The 23,436-nt window shown below is 48.6% G+C and overlaps 1 protein-coding gene and 1 non-coding gene across 2 annotated transcripts in view; both read right to left on the bottom strand.

Moving 5' to 3' along the window:
• Positions 1 to 15,804, bottom strand: part of PACSIN2 (protein kinase C and casein kinase substrate in neurons 2) — a 41,061-nt gene extending 25,257 nt beyond the window's left edge. Inside the window, exon 1 of the mRNA XM_007453940.1 lies at positions 15,664 to 15,804. Coding sequence (XP_007454002.1) covers positions 15,664 to 15,723 — 60 coding nt within the window. The 5' untranslated portion in view covers positions 15,724 to 15,804. The remainder of the gene's footprint in view (positions 1 to 15,663) is intronic.
• A 5,152-nt stretch (positions 15,805 to 20,956) lies between these two features.
• On the bottom strand, positions 20,957 to 21,029 carry TRNAG-CCC (transfer RNA glycine (anticodon CCC)). Its single transcript has one exon. It is a non-coding gene; the product is annotated as a tRNA-Gly (tRNA).
• Positions 21,030 to 23,436: the final 2,407 nt, after the last annotated feature.

Genomic DNA, 23,436 nt, shown 5'->3' with positions numbered 1-23,436 from the left:
TATATATATATATATATATATATATATATATATATATATATATATATATATATGTTAGCATACAGTATTTATTTTTCTCTTTCTGGCTTACTTCACTCTGTATGACGGACTCTAGGTCCATCCACCTCACGACAAATAGATACTGTTCTTATTTATTTATTTACATCTTTATTGGAGTATAATTGCTTTACAATGGTGTGTTAGTTTCTGCTTTATAACAAAGTGAATCAGTTATACATACAGATATGTTCCCATATCTCTTCCCTCTTTCATCTCCCTCCCTCGACACTGTTCATATTTAAATGACAACTCCTGAAATCTGAAAAGCAGCAAGGAATACGAAGGTTGTTCCTGGAAGCACATGTTTTAGGTTTAAATGCCCGGGCCAAGGGGAAAGGGGAGTGCTCGTGACAACAGGCACTGAGATGCTCCAGCAACATCGGCCCTGCTGTCCTTTGCTCAATGAAAGGCTACATATGGGCTTGTGACAGACCATCACTTCAGCCCACACGTGGGGACACTCATCAGGTTTCACTGTTTCCACCTCCATAAACCACACAGCAGCAGAGCAATGTGGATTTCCCACTCGCTGAGCAGGGCGCTGACGGTCATCCTAAGAGCAGAGCCACTGTGTGTTTCTAAAATAAGACACAGTCAACATAAAATAAAAATCACCCTTTACAGGTATAAACTTAGATGAGCTCAGATGAATGTATACTGTGTATAACCATCACCATATCAAGGTACAGAATACTTCTGCCTCCCCACAGAGTTCCCTTGCACCCTCTTGCAGGCAATCTTCTCCCCACACAGCCCCTGGCAACCACTAATCTGATTTTTGTCCCGTTTTCACGATGTCCAGGATAAGTAGCATCACACTGTATGCAGCCTGGCTTTTGTGACAGGCTCCGTCACTTACCACAGTGCTTTCGAGACTGATCCACGTTGTTGCCTATATCAGTAGTTCACTCCATTTTATCGCTAAGTTGGACACACCACAATCTGTTTACCCTTTCATCCTGTTTAAGGACATTTGGGTTGGTTTTGGTTTGGGGCAATTATAAATAAAGAAGATATCAACATTTCCTATAGGTCTTTGTGTGGACATATGTCTTCATTTCTCTTGGGTAAACACCTAGAAGTGGAATTGCTATATGGTAAGTGTATGTCTAACTTTATAAGACAAAGTACCTAGAAGTGGAATTGCTATATGGTAAGTGTATGTCTAACTTTACAAGACAAAGTGGCTGGACCACTTTGTATTCCCATCAGCAGTGTATGAGAGTTTTAACTGCTCTGCATTCTCAGTAGCACTTGGTATTATCAGGTTTTTTTTAAAAATTATTTTAGCCATTTAGTATGTAGCAACATCTCATTGTGATTTTAATTGCATTTTCTTAGTGTCTAATGATACTGGGCATCTTTTCTTGTTCCTATTTGCCATCCATGTGTATTCTTTGGTAGAGTGTGTTCTCTTTCTTAAAACTGAGATATAATGACTGTTTTGTAAAATGCAAGAAAAATTAATTTCAAATATATCATAAACTGATAATACATTAAAGTCATGGTTAGCTATTTCTGCTCTATCAGTTTTGTAATTAAAAAGCTACTCTCTTGCTTCTCAAAATACTAGCTTGTTTTGAGATGGCCAAATGACAGATAACTTTAGGTAGGAATTGAAAATAAACAAGCTCTCTTCCAATCCTGATTATCAATTGATTTGTTCATAAAATGCCCATCTTATAAACTAGGTCTGAAGCCATCTATGTTCCTAACTTCCTCTAGATTCAGACTCACCCCCTCAGATACCAAGGTGCCAAAGACTGATGTTCAACATGCAAGTGCCTAGGTGCAAGGGGGGGATACACCTACTCTCCCCTCAGGAACCCACCTGGCCGAAGGAAGGGTGAGGGGTGGGGCAGGTATACTAGAGGCAACAACCAGACTGAATTTTCAAGGACAAGTGGACGGATTAAAGGTGAGGTGAGGGAAATGATTCCTGGCAGAGACAATGTTGGCAGAGTGAAGAAGGTGTGACAGCATGGAGACCTGGCTCCGGACGAAGCCCACCAGGAAGAGAACGTGGACCACAGAATGCAGGGGGTGACTAGAGACTGAGCTGGGCGCTGGGTACAGCAAGTGGTGTGCGAGGTGGGGTCAGTCAGATGGTGAAAAATCTTGAGGGTCAGGCCTTCATCCGAAAGGGTGCTGTGCTCAGGGAACGGTGGGGTTCAGGAAGGTGAAGCCTCTGGAGGGGCTATGCTGACTCTGGGGCACAGCAGTGGGGAGGAGAGCAGGGAAGCAGGAGAAAGGAAGTGCGCTGTCCTCCGCGTGGCGCACGGGGGCGGCACAGCGGCAGCAGGATCCCAACTCCCAGGCACCTCAGGGTTGGGGGGGGGGCGCGGGGAGGGGGGTTCCTGCAGGCTGGACCTATCAGGCAGGGAGAGCGGAGTCCTCCTCCTTTCCAGAGTCCTCCAGAAACCAGTCTCCCGCCTCCCTCCATCTAATCACCAAAAGGCCTGCCTTAGGCTCACCAGAAGCCCGACCGGTCCTGCCGTCCTCCCGGGAATCCGGGTCGCCCTACCCCCTTCTACCCTCAGTGCCCTTCACCTGGGCCCAGAGGCCCCTTGCTGCCTGCCGTCCTCCCGGCTGCCTGTGAGTCTGGCTCTCATCATTCCTCTGGCTTTCCTCTGCCCCAGGCCCTGAGAATCCAGCGTCACACAAGCCTTGGTTTCAGTCAGCTAAGACGAGTCTGGGGCTGGAATTGCAGACATCCCCTGGCAGAAACTGCGTAATCAGGAATCAGAGCAGAGACAGTGGGCTCTGCCTAACAACCAGCGGGTCTATAATTACAGGGGTGCTGGGAAGGACTGTTCAAACAGGCCACACCAGTTCCTCATTTATCCTCTGGGTGTAAACAGTCTGGAACTGCCTTTCACAAGGACACTGGAGAATGTTTGCTTCTCCGACTTTACAGCCTACTTACCTTGGCCAATTCCATTCTGTGGAACACAGTGGCCAAAGGCAACAGGAAAGCTGGAGGGTTTCCACAGGTCAGTGGGACCCCCGGGATCCCAGGTGGATGAGAGGGAGTGCGAATGCGGACGTGCAGCTCCTCCCACCTGTTGGCCCCCAGTGCCAGCTCAGTTATCATTACCTGTGTGAACTGCGGGCTCAGGTCAGAGGACCTATAGGGTCACCTCACATACATCTTCCATGTTATTCCTTTTACCCTTCTCTTTGGTCGGTGACCATCGAGCCCATCTCGCAGACGGACTGCGTGATTACAACCAAAGTCCCAGGGTGAAACCAGTGGCCCAAGTGAGAAGCGAACCAGGCAGGAACACCCAAAGCTCACGCTCTCCCACCCTGTGCTGCCTTGGCCCTGAGGCATGAACCTCTTCCCTCTAGTGGCTCATCTCAACATCACAAAGAATCCCTGTGGACTCTGGATGTCCCCAGGAACCCCAGTGAGCTTCTGGCTGTCTCACTGCTGACTTGATGCACAACACAGAGGGTGCTCCTAGGCCTGCGGCCCAGAGCACCCTGTCCTCCCCCAGCCAGCCCCTCTGCCCATGCCACCCCCAGACGGCCTCACTGCCCGCCATCCCGGGCCTGGGCAGACCAGAGCCCGCAGCACACAGGACACCACCCCCACGCGTCTTCTGATGGTGCCGCAGCACCTTTGTCTTCCTTCACCGCTCTTTCTCAATTGCCTTCCACTCACTGCGTCTTGTCAGGCACTCAATAAAAATGTGAAAGGTAAAACCATAAAGCGACTCGAAGAAAATGTAGGCAAATATCTTTGTGACTTAGGGCAGGGCAGGATTCCTTAAACAAAATTTCAAAAGTAAAAGCCATAAGGTTACGCACACACACATCCGTGTGTGTGTGTGTGTGTGTGTGTGTGTGTGTGTGTGTGTGCCTGTGTGTGTGTCCAAATAAATTTTATTACTTCAAAAATTATGGATTTCTGTTCAGAAACCAATAACATGGACAAAGTTAACAGATTCAAATACTGTCTACTAATCTGTCTAAATTGTCCAAATTGACAAGGGACTAAAATCTGGAATATCCCAGGAATACATATCAACATGAAAGAGAGGCCCCCGGGGAACACGGGCAAAGGCATGAAGTGGTAACTTCAGAGAGAAGTGGAAGTCCATGGGGCTAAAGGCCTGAGCGAGATGCTCACGCTGTGGGACTGCCCATGAGAGCAGCAAGGTAGCTCTTTACTTGTACAGACTGGCACACTGTAGAGAGCGGGAAATGCCAAGTGTGGGGCGGAGCTGGGCACACAGGACCCCTTCTGAATACAATGGCAGAAACCAGCCTGGGGCAAGCCTGTGACAGCCAGGCAGTAATTAAGTCACTAAGCATACACATGCCCTAGGAGGAGCCAGCCACATGGCTCCTGAGTTTTATCCCCATAGATATGTTGGCTCAGGTCACAGGGCACATAGGGGTCTCCTCCTTGGGGAATGCATGGGTGAATGTGGGGGGCACCCCAGTGTGGCAGCAAGAAGAAAGTGCAGGACTGTGTAGACACCACAATGGAACAGACCTCACACACAGTGCAGAGAAGAGAAAAAGAAACAGAACGGCAGGGCACAGGATGCCTTGATGCGAATTAAAAATAGCTGCACATGAAGCAAGCGTAGAAAGTTTACAACACATGCTCACAAAAGCCGTAATATTAGAAAGGGGGAGGGATTAGGTGCCAAAAGCAGGGAAAGAAATGGAGAAGGAGGTGGTGCTGAACGAGTCCCGTCCTACCTGCCCCAGTTTCAGCTCTCTGCTAAGGCTCAGCTGGTCTTCCCCACAGAGGCTACCCTGACACCGCCTGCCATCCCTGCCGGACCACCAAGAGGGTGGGCCTGGATCGCCTGCACTAGCAGACAGGCGACACCAACTCCCCACCATGGGGTCCTGCTGCCTGGTCCACCTGGGGGCCATGAGGGCCCTTCCAAACACTGTCCCCATAATGCCCCGCAGTCGTAGCTTGTTCCACATGGGTCACAAGTGCGCATGTTAGCCTCCCTGCCCCAGCTGGACTGCAAACCTCTTGGTAACAGGTGCCACACACAGAGTTTTTCCATCAGTGGCAGCATCATAATAGAGCACACCTACCCTTTGCCAGGCAGAGTGCTCACAGCTCTACATGCAACCTCATTTAATCCTGTGATGATCCCAGGCAGGAGGATTTTACAGAATAGGAAACAGGTTTGAAGAGGCAAAGTCACCCACAATCATGCAGCCAAAAGGAGGCAGACCCCACCTTCTAGAACCTTCCTCAGGCTGAGAATAGAGAGCATGTAGAATGAAGACTTAACGGGTCCATATCAGGTGATGTGTATGTTTCCAAACAGCCCTGCAGGTTCCAGGAAAGGCCAAAGAGTTCAAGACTGTGACGCAGTATATGAACCCCACTCCTGAATCCCCCTGATTCCTCTTGGTGCTGGTGAGGCTCATGCCGGGACCCCCAAACCTGTAAACTACTAAGACCGCTTGACAAAGATGACCTTGATTTTACTCTCAGAATGCTCATGCTCTTTAACCTGTGACTCTGAAGTCCCAAGCACCAGAGCTGCTCCCTCTACACCCTGGAGAGGCAGGTCCAAGAGTGAGCCAGCTGTGCCAAGCTGACTGGACAAGAAAGAAAAGCCGCTGGTGGTGCCCCTCCAGGCATGTGCACGCAGTCAGAGACCAACATTCTGTCCAAAGCTGCTACAGTATGCCCAGAGGCTCCAAGAGCTTCTCAATCAGCCTGAAAGATAAGGATGAAAGACAAGCCTGAAGAGGTGGCCATCAGCCCCTGGCCCTCTCTGATGAGGCCACCTTCCCTCTACCCCCGCTCACGAGGGGAGCAACAAAGAGCTGGCCCTACCCTGAAAGAAATGACCAGGTCTCTCTGCCTGCACTCCTATCCCTTCAGCTGTACGGTGGATTTTGTGAGGATGTATGCACTGGGAAGTTCACAGCATAGGGTGGGTTTCTTCCCAGTCAGATGTGCTCTTAGCCTGGGGCAGCCATCACTGGACAAGACCTGCCATTTCTTTTTTTTTGCAGTACGCGGGCCTCTCACTGTTGTGACGGAGCACAGGCTCCGGACGCGCAGGCCCAGCGGCCATGGCTCACGGGCCCAGCCGCTCCGCGGCATGGGGGATCTTCCCGGACCGGAGCACGAACCTGTGTCCCCTGCATCGGCAGGCGGACTCTCAACCACCGCGCCACCAGGGAAGCCCCAAGACCTGCCATTTCTGCATCTTGTCCCTCCAGACACAAAATGAAGAGAGGGGACAGGATTAGGTGACCTCCAAGGGACCTTCACAATTCCAGGTATCTGGCTGGCTACATGGCTGGCTACCTCCCGAAGCACTCAGAACTCTCAGTTTTTGAGGGTCTGGCAACACCCTCTTGCCACTCACAAATACGGGGTGAACACCTACTGTGTGCCAAGGACTATGAAAGGGACTAGGGATGCAATGGTGAACAAACTGTCATCATCCCTACCTTTGTGGAACTTCGGTCAAGTAACAGTTACAGACGGTGGCAATTCCTGGAAGGAACACTCCAGCAGATTGGGGCTGCCTGGAGGAAACGATGTTTGAGGTAAGAGCCAAGGGACCTCTGGGGCAAGGCCACTTTCTGAAGGCTTGAGGGCAGCATGTTGAGGCCCACCGAGTATGAGCCATACGCGACACCACCCCCTCCGTGAAGGTACCCCCTCCCCAGCAGCTCATCCCTCCCTGTTATCTTTGCCGCGATGTCTGCTGTCACATGCAAAATGTGGTAACATATGGGTTTTGAGGGCAAGGACTGTGCCTTTATTCTTCTCCATCCACCATGCCAGGCACACAGAGGGTACCCTGTAATATCTTCTCAATGCCCGAATGATGCTGGGAGCAGAGATTCCATTCCATGTAGACAGGAGGGGACTGAGAAGTTGCTGAGTGCCCAGCTAGAGGCACAGGCAATGAAGTAAGTCACGATCCTTTATTTATTGAGTTCTTAATCCAATGAGTCCCTTGAGCTCTCCCCACAAAAGCTAAAAAGGATTTTACCTCTCAGCACATCATCAGATATTAACTCCACAGATGACAAGTGAGCAACTAACACTTGCCAAGCACAAACCAGCAGGAGAGCCTCGCAGTTCCTTCATTGCACTTGCATGGCTTTCGGTCAAATCCCAGTTCCCAGTCAGTTTATCTGCACGTCCCGCCATGTCCAGGGTGGCCGAGAGGGCTCCAGGACTGGGCCTTTCAGTGCCACTACTCCCCCACCCGCATTCCCTGCGGAGTGCACAGCAGAGGCCATATCCATACACATCAGCAGGGCCTCCCGTCGCAGCCACCCTTCTTCAATCCATCCCAACCCCTACTCTGAACCTCCCTTTCCAAAAAAGGGTCACAATCGATCTTAAGGTTGTAAAATCTGTGATGTGCTTGAAAGGACCAAGGAGTAAGGCGTATCCTTGGGGAACCATGAACTCTGTGCCTTGCTCTCAAACTGTGCTCTGGCAGTCCTCGTTTCTACAGGATTCCACTTCCAGTTCTCCAACCTACCTTCCAGCTCACCCACCATCTGGGCTCCCAATTCATCCTGCACTGGAACAGAAGGTCTAGGATCTCCTCGCCTCAGTGCTCCCCTGAACCTGACCTCACCGGGCTCCCCGTTCTCGAAACAGGGTAATGCAGTTTACCTGGCAGGGCCCCAAGAGCATTAGACATCAAGGCTCCTTGCTGGCCTGCTGCTGCTGTTGTTTATGTACAGCCTCAGTTTCCAGCCACCTTGAGCCCGACCTGTGTGCTGACCCAAACTAGTCCTGTCACTGCCTTGGGCCTCACTCAGTCCCAACTCCTGGTTTTCAGATCTCACCCCCAACACTTACCAGCCCTATCCCCTGTTCCTGGAATTTGTATTTATCAAGTAGGAGGGTGAAGAAATTGTGGCTCATCACCCTTGCTGTTTGAAAGTTTTAAAGCACAAATCCCAAACTTCAACAATGTTAAAAATAACTGCATTATCAATCTTTAATCTAAATGTTCAGAATGACAAGCTGAAAAATGGATGAAATGGAAAGTGAGAAATTCCACTTCTCAGATCTAACTCAAAGCAGAACTCTAATATAAACAAAGTTATTTTAGACCTGAACTCCTCCTCAAGACTGGTCAGCCAGGCTCACCGTGCTCTGCCCTCTCGGCACACGTTGCTCAGATGTCAGGATAAAGGCCCAGCGACGCCTGGGGACTTGTTCCTGAGCACAGCACACGCCCCACCTGTGAGCCACTGCCCCGAAGACCCTGCCCTGGAGCGCCCAGTCTCCCCGGCATGAGTGTACATGCACACACTCATGCTTCAGCCAAGCGTCCGGGAAGCAGCCTGAGCATACGGCTGCCTGGTGACCAGGTCGCTGCCCCCTCTTATTCCCCCTCATGCTCCTGTAGGTGCTGCATGAGTGGCACCTCCTCGCTCTAAGGGCTGCCGCCAACTCTGACGGTGAGATAAGTTCCGGCTCTGTTAAGTAAGGGCTCGCTGAAGACCAAGCCGCTTTTGGCAGAAACTCTAACAGTGAAAGGAGGCAGGGATGGTTAGAGAGGTTTCTGAAATCGGTGAACCCCCGGGGTAAAAAGCCAAAAGACCTAGTGTGGAAATCATCAGATTGGAAAAGTGGGAATAAATAGCACTTCCTCCAGGGAGCACCCCGCTTCCACTATGTCCACCCCCTCCCCAGCTTGCTGCTTCCACAGCACCCCGTCCCTCCCCCAGCTCCCTGGTTGAACTTCCTGACTCCTGTTAAAAAAGAAAACCCTCCGCCACAGGACACGAGCGCCTCTGCCCCATCTCCATGCCTGGGTCCCTCAGCACCAGGCCCACCGTATGCACCCACACATTGGTATAAAGGTGTCTCAGTGCAGCCAGGCCACCACAGGCTAACTGAGAGCCCAAGACTTCTCCAGTTCTAAAATCATGCATTTCTATTTGTTACTGAGTAGAAATGGTAAACGTTTTCTCCTCCAGGGCTTACAAAAGTTACTTTGACATCACTGAAATCAAGAGAGAAAATAAAAATCTATCTTCAGAGAATAAGCTTGACAGCAAAACATCTTGAGTGTCTGAGTCTCTCAAGGCCAGAGCTGAGCAGCTCGCTAGCTGGCATCTAGAACAACGGCATTTAGGCAGGGGAGGGGCAAGTCTGCACGGACCAGGTGAAAGGCCACCTGATTCGCCCGTCTTTGCCTGTCTCCACGGGTGCGACGCTCACACGTGAAGAGGTGACGCTTTGAGACCACTGGGGCTCAGAGCCATTCGAGCCCTGGCGCTGCGGGTGTTATCTATAATTCTCACAGCCATCCTGGGAAGCAGGAATTAGCAATGCCACGTTCACGCCTAGGACGCTGAGCAGGTTACTTCTCTTCCCCGAGTCCTCAGGGTCGCACACGAAGCAGCGCTGGCGCCAGGCTTGAACCCAGACAGGATGCTACTCCCTCACGCTGAAGCAGAGGGCTTTAAGTGCGTGGCAGTCACGGCAAAGGATGCCTCTCTTCCATAAGGAGCTCCCAGGACGCTGAGGGCAGAGGCAGGAGAGCAGTTCTAGAGAGCAGGTGCTTGGGCCCAAATCCCAGCTGCACCCACTGCTAGCACCACCAAACCACCCGAGCCTCAGCCGCCCCACCTGTAAAGTGGAGCCCACAATCGCAGAGGCAGTCGAGAGGACTGAGAGCCCCCACGTAAAGCAGAGTAGGTGCCTGGCGCAGAGCAAGTGTGCAATAAATGCTAGCCGCTATCACCGGTTTTCATTGCTAAACTTCTTGTTGTGGGTTAACATTCCCACAGAGAGTACACAGACCATAGCATAGAGTTTATGGGCACCCAGCTCCATGACTCAGCAGTGCGTACACACCCATGCATGTGCTCTCCTGGAGCCACCGCTGACACAGCACAGTCCACCCGCTCAGGAGGGGGGGCCCTCTTGCACATCCTCACAGCATTTGCCAGATGTAAAAGTCACTTTTGTCTGTTTATTAATGCTGCACCCTCAAGGCCTAGAATAGGATCTGGCACATAGTGGGTGCTCTGTAGGTGTTTACTGAAATAATGATTTCTGTTCAGTATTATGGCTATTTGCATACATATTTTAATTCCAAATATTTGTTTGTAAGCTTCTTATGAGCAGGGCATATCTTATTACCCAGCATCAAACCTTATCCTTTCTCTGATTCACTTGTACATTCAATCAAGAATCATTTAGTGTGTCAAGCACTGTGCTAAGTATCAGATTCCCAGGGAAGAATCACATCTTTGCCCCTAGGGAGTTCACAGCCTAGAGGGAGAAGCAAACGGTACAGCATGCACAACTGCTGCTGAGAGGCAAGGTGACAGTTACTTTCATACACCTCGTGCTTCCACTCACGGCACCCACCCAACCGCCCGTGACTGCCCGCCACTAAAAATGTTGGCTCTGGGGTCCCAAGACTGTGCGCTCATTTTGGGACCCCAGGACTTAGCCCAGGGCCTGGATCGTGGCAGATGCCAAATAAGGCTTTATGGAATCCATGAACAGGGGGCAGCAGCATCTTCTAAATACGTTACCTACAAAATTGGTCTAAAAGGATGGGAAACGTACACACCATTCTACACGGATGGCTTTCCAGACAAAATACTGACGCACATGGAGATGTTCTCATGTGATGTGCTGTGTCCACAGTGCTCGAGTCTGAGAGGACTCTGCAGGGAGAGCCTTCTCTGAAGGAGATGGCAGATACTAGTCACGTGCCAACTCTTTAGGGCTAACATTCCCAGAACATTTTACAGCAACATATTTATGTCCTCTTTATCTCCAAAACATCCTTCTCCTCAAAGGCTCCTTGTGCCCACAGAGAGTGCAGTACAGGCCAGCCCCAGCCTGGCTTCAGCCGGGGAGATCTGAGCTCTAATTGCACGTACCGCTGACAGCTGAACAGAGCTCCTGCCTCAGGGATGAGGCAGATGCAGGGCCCAGTTCCTGAAATCAGCAGTCTGCCCTCCCAGCCTGGCCTCAGGAGCCCTCAGAGATTCAGGCTGCAGCCCTCAGGGCTGCTGGGGCCAAACCCGCTGTCGTGTTCCCAGAGCCTATGAAGGGCAGAGCGGGGCCAGGCTTCCTAGGAAGCACTGGTAACACTTGAAAAGCACCATGGCCTGCAGCCTACGCTCTCTCTGTACCCCAGCCCCCAGAGCCAAAGAGGAGACCCAGAAGGAGGGCCTGGAAGTGAAGGATGCGGGGGACACCTGCAGGCTCCCCGCGCGAGCCAGGACTTGCCAGAAGCGACCGAGCCACCCACGCCCCACTGGGGAGCCTGTGCGCAGGATGTGCCGGCCTCCAACTTCAGCCAACTGGTGGCTAAAGGAGTCATCCTCTTGGGGAACCACCTCCACTAGGCCTCAACCTACCTAACCCCACATGACTTTTCACCTCCAAAACAGACCCTTGGCTCCAAAGAGGTCAAGATCCTCAGCCCTCTGCAAGGCCATGCTCATTCCAACCGCCAGACATTGCTCTGGCCTAGAATGCTGTCCCTGCTCCCAACTCACAGCCCAGCCCACACCCACCCCACGTATCTTCTCTGGTGATGCCAGCAGCAGACCTCTCTCCTCTGAACGCCATGACACTGAGAAGCAGAGCTGTGGCTTGGCCTCATTGCCCTCACTCTCCATGGAGGCCACCATCCTTTCTCCTCCCAATACCTTCACTGTGGGAATCAGATATCCACCCCTCTTCTCTTCTGAATCGTTTACTATGGTGTTGGGGATACAGAAAGTGTCCCCTCCAAATGCCCACTAAATACTTCTGGCTGATATTATGTCTCTGTGGGTAATCTCTCCTCCCAAGATCACTACTTGTTCACTCATTCATCTAGCAAACATCTGAGTGCTTAGTAAGTACCGATCCTGCCTATCTTCCATGCTACCTTTCCTGCCCCCCACCCTAGGGGGAGCCCTACCTCCCCCTTGCACCCCAGCAAATTCTACAGCACCTCAAACAATGATCTGTATCCTCCCTCTGGGAGCTTACCTCCAAATGTCACAGCCAAAGGCTCCTGGAGGGCAGGGCCATGTCCCTCCTGTGCAGGCACACAGCCAGCATGCAGAAGATGGTTCTGGAATGACCCACTTCAGTTAGCACCTTTTGGTGGGAAGGAGTAAAATTAAGCACAAAAGACTTTTCCACCTCGAGACCGCAAGGCTTTCTTTAGATTGTACAGCTCTGTGGGTCACACCAGTGAGAAGTGGCCTTCCATGGGAAAGAGGGAACTTGCTGGCAGCTTGGAGATGTGCACCTGGCAACGTGCGCCTAAGTTGCTCAGAGACGAGCAGGGCCGGTTCAGCCTGAGCAATCCGGGGCACACCCATCAGAGGAGGGTGGCACTGCTGATTTATATGAGATGAAGAGTAATTTCAGGGACAGCATCACAAGATGAGCAGAGCCTGAAGAATCCTTAGGATTCTTCATACAAGAGATGTTCTTGTCTACCGACATCGCAGTTAAGAATTTAAAAGGGTGCCTAAGGGTTTACATCAATGACAGGACTTGTTCAAGCTACTTGACTTAATATATGCTGACAATACACACTGGCAACTTTCACCTACCTTTTTCTTTCTTTTTTTTTTGTGGTACACGGGCCTCTTACCGTTGTGGCCCCTCCCGCTGCGGAGTACAGGCTCCGGACGCGCAGGCTCAGCAGCCATGGCTCACGGGCCCAGCCGCTCCGCGGCATGTGGGATCCTCCTGGACCAGGGCACGAACCCGCGTCCCCGGCATCAGCAGGCAGACTCTCAAAACACTGTGCCACCAGGGAAGCCCTACATTTTTCTTTTTTAACCAGCAGCTGAAGACTTCTGTAATAGCACTATATTTAGCTACTTAATTTTTCCACAGCAGCTTCTGGCATCTGGGTAATTACGGCAATGCTGACCAACACACCCCAGAGGAACAGATTATATGTTGTGTGTGTGCTGATGGCCCCCCATCCCCCAGAGCAGAGGGACAGAGCTCCCAGCCAGCACCTGTCTTGAGGCCCGACACCACTTTACATGCATTTGTTCCCTTAACTCTCACAATCCTAGGATGTGGGTACTGTTAGTATCCCCATTTTACAGATTGGGAAAGTGAGAAAAAGAAAAATTAGTAACTTGCCTAAAGCCACACACACACAGTTAAGTGACAAGGCAGGGAGTCAAACCCAGGCCACTAGCTCCAAAGCCTGTGTCTGAACCTGTCCTGTTGCCTTTCCTGGTCTATCCCTCACAAGGCCATTCGTGTGCTCTAGCCTCTCCATACTACCACCTCACTCAAGGCAGGTGCTGATGGCAATGTCACGACAGTTACCAAACAGAAAGTTTCCCCACAACTGTAAAGGATTCTGTCTACAGTTTCAGATCAGTGTTGAGAAGAACAGGAACCTGCATTTCTAAAGGCCAGCTTCACAGGAGCTCACAGGAAGTCTCTGCAGCCAGCGCCAGCTCCCCAAGTGCTTCTGCAATGCTGGCGAGGCCACAGCCTCCCCAGAGGACAGCAGGTGGAGCTTGCCTGCCTGTGAACCCAGGACTGCATATGGGACCAGAGGGGCAGTCCTGAATCCCAGCGATGTCCCAGAGGCACCTCCACACTGCATCTTGGAACTGCCTGTTCTGATCCATTTTTATCTAGTTTTACTACCGACCTTCCCGCATGCTGTGAGAATGCACCTGACTATGCCAGGGAGCTGCTGCTGCTGAGCAGCTGGGATGCGCCCGTGACACCGTTGCTGCCCCGTCACTCTTGCTGCCTTCGGTGAAATGTTTCCTGGGCCACATGTGCCTCTCTGGCTACTGAAATTTGAGCTCCAGCCTGGACACCCCACCAGGAAGGCTGCTACCAGCAGAGGGGTAGGGACTCAGGCTGCCACATTTCCCACTGGAACTCACAGGGCCTAGCACACAGGAGGTGCTCAATAAACATACACCTTTAATAAAACGAAGTATTCAGCTAAAAGTCAATAATGACATTTCCCCCAATACCCAAAGAAGAAAAGTGTTGAGAGAATTTTGAGTCCATCTTTTTTTTTTTTTGCATTACGCGGGCCTCTCACCGTTGTGGCCTCTCCCGTTGCGGAGCACAGGCTCCGGACTCGCAGGCTCAGCGGCCATGGCTCACGGCCCCAGCCGCTCCGCGGCATGTGGGATCTTCCCGGACCAGGGCACGACCCCGTGTCCCCTGCATCGGCAGGCAGACTCCCAACCACTGCGCCACCAGGGAAGCCCATCTTTTTAAAACTTGGGCTCCTGTGATCACTTGTCTCTGTTAGACTATAATATCAGATGGGGGGCTTCCCTAGTGGCGCAGTGATTAAGAATCCGCCTGCCAATGCAGGGGACACGGGTTCGAGCCCTGGTCCTGGGAAGATCTCACATGCCGCAGAGCAATTAAGCCCATGCGCCACAGCTACTGAGCCTGCACTCTAGAGCCTGCGAGCCACAACTACTGAAGCTTGCGCACCTAGAGCCCATGCTCCGCAACAAGAGAAGCCACCACAATGAGAAGCCCGTGCATCGCAACGAAGAGTAGCCCCTGCTCACCGCAACTAGAGAACGCCCGTGCGCACCAATGTAGACCCAAAGCAGCCAAAAATAAATAAAATAAATAAATTTATAATATCAGATGGTATTTAATGTCAGACAAAATTATATACCTAATTAATCTAAGTTCACAGAACTAATGTGTTTTAGTTTCCAGCAAACCCCAGGGCCTCACCCTCATCTTTTGCAGCACTTGAGCTTTTTGTATCAGGAAAGCACCCACATGGCGCCGATGTCTCTATTCTTATTTCATCCTGGCAACCTCCCTCGAAGACCAGTATCATTTTCCCTCTTAGAGATGAAAACCCTGAAGCTCAGATTAGTCAAGCAACTTGCCCAAGGTCACACAGACAGCTAGTAATGGCACAGCTGGGGTCAGAACCCAGATCTTTCCAACTGCAGAGCCAGTGCTCTTTCCACTAAGCCCACAGCTGCGGGGAAGGTTCCGGGGGTTTTGCCATATGAACAAAATTTTATCAAACATGGACTTTGCTTTAACCAGCAGGCAGGAAGTAAGTGGGGCTCAGGAAGAGTAACCTCCAAAAAAAAACACCACACACACCAAAATAATCTGATTAGGAAAGGAATTCCTCATGGGCACAGACTAACAAGAAGATGCTCCAGTAAGCTCAAGGGTAGTGTGTTCAGCCCTCTGGCCACTTGCCTGTACTGTCCAACATGATGTCACATCACCGCCGTCCATTTTTCCATACAAAACTCAAAAGTAATGCCGCTTCTCAGGCCAAGCCTGGTAATTAGTGTACGTCACACCAAGTCATATCAAGGCTAAATGTGGAAAGGAAGCTCTGAGAATGGACAAATTGACAAGACCTTAATTAACACCTCTAACCTCTCTTATTAATCCAACTCTCCTAACAAGGTAAGTTTACCACCTTCACTGAGAGCTAAGCCATACCTGCTGCCACCTAGATCTGACCACAAATGCCTGGCTGGTTTTGGGGTATGTTCATCTCATCCCCCAAATCCCAGCCACAAAAGAGGGAGGGGGTGTCAGGCACACGATTGGCTTGGTCTCTGTATTCATCCAGAAGAAACCATGGGCATTACCTCCCAGAAGCTGTCGCTGGACACTTCGACTCCAACGGAATCATCATAAGTGACAGACATCTCTTCAAAGGGTGAGGGAGCAGCAGGGAATGCTTAAATTCAGAGGTCAGCTTCAGATGCTCAAAATCCGTAGACAAACCTATAAAAGAAAAACATATCATTGTGGTTTTAAATTCCCAAGGTAAAAAAGCAAGCCACCTCCATTTCACAACTTCCATTTCCATTACTGCCTTCAGTACAGAGCAGTCTAAAATGTCTCCTTATGGTGGGAGAGAGTCAATAAACTCTAAACTTGGCACTGACATACATGTGTGTGTTATATGCATGTGTGTGTGTATTTCACAGTAACAAGTAAACCTTTCAACATCTTAACTGAGGAGCTCAAAGAGCTTTCTGCAAACAGTCCGTGTGCTTAAATCAACAGACTGATAACCATAATCGGCCTCATCCCTTGGAGAAGGGGACAGAGAACATGTGAGGAGAACACGCCAAAGCAGAGTCCCTGCATCTCGGGGCTCACTCTGTTCCAGCCTGTCCTACCCATCCGACAGGACTAGGACTTGGGGTAAAATGTGAGTCGAAATAACCCACCTTCGACACCTGACTCCACTCTCCACAGAGTTTTCACCAGGCTTTGCTTGTGTTGGGCGCTGTCTCCCCCTTTCCATGACTGGCTCATTTCAGCCACTGATGCCCCAATTCAGACCAGTTTATCCTGACACAGTCTGTGTGAGGGTCAGTTAGAAAGAGTAAAGTTCTAAATGCAAGCAAGGGTAACAGGGTGATTATTTCCCTTGCCAGAGGGAAGAAGTTGAAGGACCCTCCACTATATTCACAAGCACAAATCACGCTGATGGAATGACCCGTCCACAACCAGATGAGATTTCCTGACTTCTTGGTGAAAAAGTGATTCCACCCTCCCTTATATATCACCCTGCATTCAGACCACACAGCCAGAGATCTGAAACTTTCCTAACTGCCGCAGTCAGGAGTCCAAAGCCTCAGCTTAGCCAGAGGAGGGAGAAAGGTAGGGCAGGGTAGGCAGTGATCTACATTGTTACACCTACAAGGTGCAAGACTTTGCTTTGTTCTAGGTACTTTCCCACGTTATCCTACTTAATCCTCGTGATTCCCTGTGAGACAGTCTAGAAGCAGAGTAAGGAATACCAGCTGCCTGGGCTCTAATCCCAGACCCATTACTCACTAGCTGGGCAACAGTGGGCAAGGTACCTAAGCTCTCTGTGCCTCAGTGGCCTTATCTGTAAAAGAGAGACAATACTGCAAGGAATTACTGTGAGGGTAAAATGCAGCAGGACATACAGGGGTGAACAGTACGTGGTCTCCAGTAAGTGCTATGTAGTAAATGATAATGTAATTATTATTACATAGTAATTATTATCACTATCATTACTTTTATCTCTACTTTACAGCTCAGAAAACTGACGCTAAGGGAGGCTAAGTAACTTGTCCACGGTCACCCCAGCAACCAATGGTGGAGACCAGCAGGACACCAACTGTGCCTGTTTGTTAAGGTGATGTTCTCTCTATCATACCAAGATGTTTTCTAAAAATGATCTCAAATTTAAATCAGGTATCTTATAACCTAAGATCTAATTGCTAATTAAAAGGTTTAATCTGATGTATTTCACAGCTTCCAAACTTGAATACAGCTCTGTACGGACAATAAATTTGAAGTAAGGGGAAATTATGGTACCTCGAAGCCAAATACTCCAAATGCACGCACTCTGTAACCAGGCAGAGTCGCATGGGTGCCACACACGCACTCTTGCAGAAAGCATGCTGGCAGGATCTCTGCTCCATAATCACAGAGGCAGCGTGTTCTTTTCATCCCTGGGATATAACAAAGGCCGGACAGGCTTCTCTGGCCTGGGCCTTGGCGCTACGTTTCACAGCATTCCCTTCCTGTGGAATCCGATGCTCTTAGCCAGGGCCCTCCTAGAAGCACCCCAGTCCATGATTGCAGCAGCAGAAAGTTTTCTACCCAGAGAAGCTGGTCTCTGCTCCAGGCTCCTCAAGGAATATCTGGGCTTTCGGCTCAGGCTAGTCTCAAAGTGGCCAAATCAAGCCACCGGCTGGGCTGCCTGGCCAGCTCCGGGGAGCAGCTGCAGGGGACAGGTGCAGGGAGATCGGGCGCTTGCTCTGGGCAGAGAAGCAACTTGACACCTGAAAAGCTCATTTTCAGGAATTCATTTTCTGCCTGGGTTCAGCCCTGGTTTAGACACTAACGGAAGATGAGTTCCGCACAAGATTTATTAAGAGCCTACTAAGTGCCAGGAGCCAAGAAGAGGTTGCCACCAGGCTCAGCACGAAAAGACACAGACTTCTAGGAGCAAGAAACTGAATCACTGAGTACGGATGCCCTGCCCAGTAACAAAACCAAGAAACACCAGACCTGCAGAGGGCACTGGAGATGAGGCATGTGTATACCTGACCAGTGGAAACAAGGCAAGTCCAGCTTTCTTTGCCCAAGTCACACAGTGGCAACTTGGTAATTTTCCCTCAGTCCAGGGACCTGTTTCTCACCAAAGCACTGTGCTCAGCGACTGCGACATTCCCAAGATCAAGGCCAAGCTGACCCCACCGGCACCCCGCGTAGCCACAGCCCAACGTGCAATGACTGCAGTCAGCTCATCTATCTGTGTGTGTGTTGTTTAGAGTTGCTTCTAATGCAGAACCAGCTCCCCTGCACAGATTCTCAGCTCTTGTTGCCCATCTCCCCACTTACACATTCTCCAAGCTTATATATGGATGCCATTAAGTAAATGCCATAATCTAAGTAAAACAAAATCAGGAAGGCCAATCTCTTTCTGTAAAACTGTGCAAGGCCTTCCATTTATATTAATAACTGACTTTTGGAAGCTCCGTGCCACCACTTCGCTTCTGACTTGTAATAATTTGGAATTGATGACACTTTCCTTCTGAAGCCTCAAAGCAGATCTGTTCAGTCTCCTCTAAGAGGTCAGAAGGCAGCAAAGACATTCAAAGTCCTAGAGAGGAAACTGAGGCAAGGCATAAAAAAAATCCAAGAAGACATAGAAAGTAAGAGGAAGAACTGAAGATCTCCCGCCCAAAGAGTTAGTGAGATAATGTAGATGAAAGCCTAGATGGTGGCAATCAGGAAAGCTCAGATTCACGAGCTCTACCACTGATGAGCTAGGTGACCATGGGAAAGCCATTCTGTTCTCTGAGCCCCAGCTTCCTGAGCTGTGTTCTACCAGGTCTGAGCGAGGGTTAGACGAAATGGTGCATGAAGGCCCCAGGATCCCAGGTTGCAGCCCATGGCAGGGCCTCCCTCAGTGGGAGCCTCGTCCTGGGCCAACACCCTTGGCTCCAAGTGTCCTCACTCTTCCCTTTGGCTCCACATGACAGCCGTAAGGCAGACAGGAAAAAAAAGAGGGGCCTGGGGGACCAGGGTCTGTACCACAGAGGAAAACCCAACTGGTATTAAAGCACCAGTTGACCTGAAAACTCATCTCTGACATTCACAGAGCCACACCAACTTCTGCGGGGCTTGAGGTCAGGCCGCCGCGGTCGCCCAAGCAGAATTCTCAACCAGCGCATCTCCCAACGCCCCCCTTTCCTGCCCTGCAGTAGGGGTCCTGCCCAACCATCCACCCCTCCCAAAGCACCCTGTACCACCCTCAGTGATCCTGGTCTCTCCTCCCTCTCTGATAACCCCCTCTCCTTCTCCCCATCACTGGCACGCCCCATGGTCCATTCTTGAGGCTCTTCCTGTACCTCCCAGCAATGTTTCATCCCTTCCTACGACTTCAAATGTCACCAATATGTGGGAAGCAGCGGCACCTCTTCCAAGAGTCAGCCCCTCAATAAAATAAGAATGAGAATATTTTCCTCACAGGACTGAAGGAAGATTAGAGACAGGGAATCAAAGTCATGTGGCATACATCTGACACCCTAGAAGTGGTAGCCATTGCTCTTAAAATCACCACCCAGCAAACCACCAAAAGGTAGTGAGAAATGCCAGTGACTGGGGCTGGATTTGCTTTTTGTTTTCCCATGATTGTTGCTACTGGGATAAGCACTTGTACGAGGCTTCCCCTACCACCCTGATACTATCACCAGCCCTCCTTCACTCAGCAATGGGGAGGCCAGTCATCACCTAATGCCTGGGAAGACATTCTCATGAGCCAGACACTGCACTAAGTGCCTTGCATTGCTGGCAATCTGCAAGGGTGCTGGACTAGGATGAGCTTCCACTGAGGGAGGCCCTGCCATGGGCTGTGACCTGGGGTCCTGGGGCCTTCATTTAATCCTAATGACAACCCTCTGAGGGAAGTGTTAGCAACATGCTCCTTGTTAAAGGGATACTGAGTCACAGAAAGGGTTAAGGAGCTTGCCCAAGTGGTGGAGTTGAGATCTGAATAAAGGCAGGTTCACACCAACCATACTCTTAACCACTGACAGTAACTACCTCAGTGCTGAGCTCAAATCTTCTAGAACATAAAATGTGAAAAACAAACACTTGCTGCTGTTTCTTTATGGGTTACTACTAAAGCCCAGTCCTCATGGACAGTCTGCTGATCTTAGCCTTCATGTGCATGTGAGTCGTAACACTGATTTTAATCTGATTTCCCTCACTAATGTCTTGTATAAATTGTATGCGTTGCCCTATGTCCTACCTTTTCATTGCTTAATGGTGTCATCTGTTGCATAAATATTAATATAGTCTAACATCAATATTTTAATATAGTCTAACATCAATATTTTCTATTATATTAGTGCTTTTTATGTCCTGTTTAAGAAGTCTTTTCTTATGCTGAGGTCATAAAGATATTAATTTACCTTTATTATCTTTTAAATGGTTTTGTTTTGGTTGGTTTTTACTTTTCATACCCAGAAATTATTTTTGTATGTGATATGATATACAAGTTTCATTTTTTTCCATATGGATATCCAACTTTCCAGCATGATTTGTTAAAAAGAGCTTCTTTACTTCCGTATTCTGCAGTGCCACCATTGTCCACAGATGTGTGGATCTTTATGTAGGCTCCCTATTCTGTATTCTGTTTGTTCTTGTGACAATACCACATTGTCTTAATTACCACAATCTTATAAGAATTCTTGGTATCTAGCAGAAGTCCTCCGACTTTATTCTTCAAGAGCGGCTTGGCTATGCTTGGATGTATGCATGTACGTATTTATTTAGCTGCACTGCGTCTTAGTTGCAGCATGGGGGATCTTTTAGTTACAGCATGCGGGATCTTTAGTTGCGGCATGGGGGAATCTTGTAGTTGCAGCATGAGGTCTCTAGTTCCCTGACCAGGGATCGAACCCAGGCCCCCTGCGTTGGGAGCACAGAGTCTTAACCACTGGACCACCAGGGAAGTCCCACGGCCCTCTGCATTTCCATATACACCTTAAAATCTCCTTGTTCAGTTGCAACCAACCAACGAACCAACTAACTCTGCCGGGATTTTGATCAGGATCTCATTGAATCCTCAGACCACTCTGAGTTAATGGACATCTTTACAATACTGAGTCTCCTAATCTGTGGAATGCATTTCATTTATTCAGGCCTTCTTTAATTTCTCTCAGTATTGATCTGTACTCTTTTTATAGAGTTTACACACACCTTTGGTCAGTGTACTACTCAGCATTTAATATGACATTGATATTATAAATAGTATTTAAAAATTTTTTTCACTTTAACTGTTTATTGCTAACATATAAAGCAACGGATTTTTGTATACTTACCAGGTATCCACCAACTTTGCACTATTTATTTCCTTTTTTTGTACTTATTATTTCTAATTATCTATAAATTCATTTGGATGACCTATACACACATTTATATCATATTCAAATAATGACAGTTTTATTTCTTCCTTTGCAATTCTTAGGGCTTTTATTTCTTTTCCTTGCTTTTTTGCACCGGAGAGGACTTCCAATAAAATGTGGAGATCCTTTCTGGACTCAAAGATGAAGTATTCAACATTTCACCATTAAGTATAATGTTTGCTATAGGATTTTTTTTTTAAATATCACTTTTCAGGTTAAGGAAGATTCCTTCTACTACAATTCTACTAAGAGCTCTGATCACATATGGATGTTTGCGTAAGATTGGCTTTATTTTTCCTTAAATGTTTGGCAGAATTTGTCAGTGAAATAATCTGGGCCTGGAGTTTTCTTTAAGCAGTCCTAATGACAGATTCTAGTTAAAAAGTAGAAGACTATTCACATATTTTCTATTTCTTTGTGATGATTTTGTAAAGTTGTGGTTTTCTAGAGAATCCAGTTCATTTTTTCAAATATATTAGCAAAAAGCTGTTCATATTATCCTCTTATGATCATTTTAAAGACTGAAAGACGTGTAGTAATGTTCCCCTTTTCATTCTTTTTTTTTCCCCCTTTTCATTCTTGACATTAGGTTTTTGTGCCTTTTCTCTTCATCAGTCTCATCAAAGGTTTATTGATTATTCTTTTTTTCAAAGAATCAACCTTTTTTATTTTTTTTCCTGGCCACGCCGGGTGGCTTGGTGGGATCTTAGTTCCCCGATCAGGGATTGAACCCGGGCCCCTGGCAGTGAAAGGACCAAGTCGTAACCACTGGACTGCCAGGGAATTCCCCCAAAGAATCAACTTTTAGCTTTCTTTCAGCTGTCTGTTGAGTATTTGTCTTCTTTTTCCTTGATTTTTTCCCTTTATTATTTCCTTTCTTCTACCGTCTTTAGGTTCAAGTTGTTCTTTTCCTAACTTCTGGAAATTAAAGCTTAATTCACTAATTTTCAGCCTTTCTTTTCTAATGTATGCAGTTAAAGCTATAAATTTCCTTCTAAGCACAGTGTTTTTTTGTTTGGTTTGGTTTTTGGGGTTTCTTTGTGTTTTTTGTTTTTACTATTTATTTTTTTATTTAGGCTGCACCAGGTCTTAGCTGTGGCACGCATGCAGGATCTAGTTCCCCGACCAGGGATCAAACCCAGGCCCCCTGCATTGGGAGCACGGAGTCTTACCCACCGAACCACTAGGGAAGTCCCTAAGCACAGTTTTAGCTATATTCTACAATCTCATTTATTTTTTCATGAGAGTCCCATGAGGTAGGCATTTTTATTTTCTTTTTTGCAGATGTGAAACTAAAGGTCAAGTAACTTAAAAAATATTTTTTATTGAAGTATAGTTGATTTACAATGTTGTGCTAATTTCTACTGTACAGCAAAGTGACTCAGTTATGCATAGATATACATTCTTTTTTATATTTTTCCATTATGGTTTACCACAGGATATTGAATATAGTTCCCTGTGCTATACAGTAGGACCTTGTTGTTTATCCATTCTATATATAACAGTTTGCATGTGCTAATCCCAAACTCCTAATCCATCCCTTCTCCCGCTGGCAACCACAAGCCTGTTCTTTATGTCTGTGAGTCTGTTTCTGTTTCATACATAGGTTCACTTGTGTCATATTTTATTTTTTTTAATTTATTATTTACAATATTTTATTTATTATTTATTTATTGGGCTGCATTGGGTCTTAGTTGCGGCACGCGGGATCTTTCGTTGTGAAGTGCAGGCTCTTCATTGCAGCCCATGGGCTTCTCTCTAGTTATGGCACACAGGCTCCAGAGTGCATGGGCTCTGTAGTTTGTGGCACACGGGCTCTCTAGTTGAGGGGCACAAGCTCAGTAGTTGTGGCACGCGGGCTTAGTTGCCCGCAGCATGTGGGATCTTAGTTCCCCAATCAGGGATTGGAGGATTGAACCTGTGTCCCCTGCATTAGAAGGAGGATTCTTTACC

Source organism: Lipotes vexillifer, unplaced genomic scaffold, assembly GCF_000442215.2.
Source record: "Lipotes vexillifer unplaced genomic scaffold, Lipotes_vexillifer_v1.1 scaffold382, whole genome shotgun sequence".
Classification (NCBI taxonomy): domain Eukaryota; kingdom Metazoa; phylum Chordata; class Mammalia; order Artiodactyla; family Lipotidae; genus Lipotes; species Lipotes vexillifer.
The sequence above is the reverse complement of the archived record's forward strand: the minus strand, read 5'-3'. Positions and strand labels throughout refer to the sequence as shown.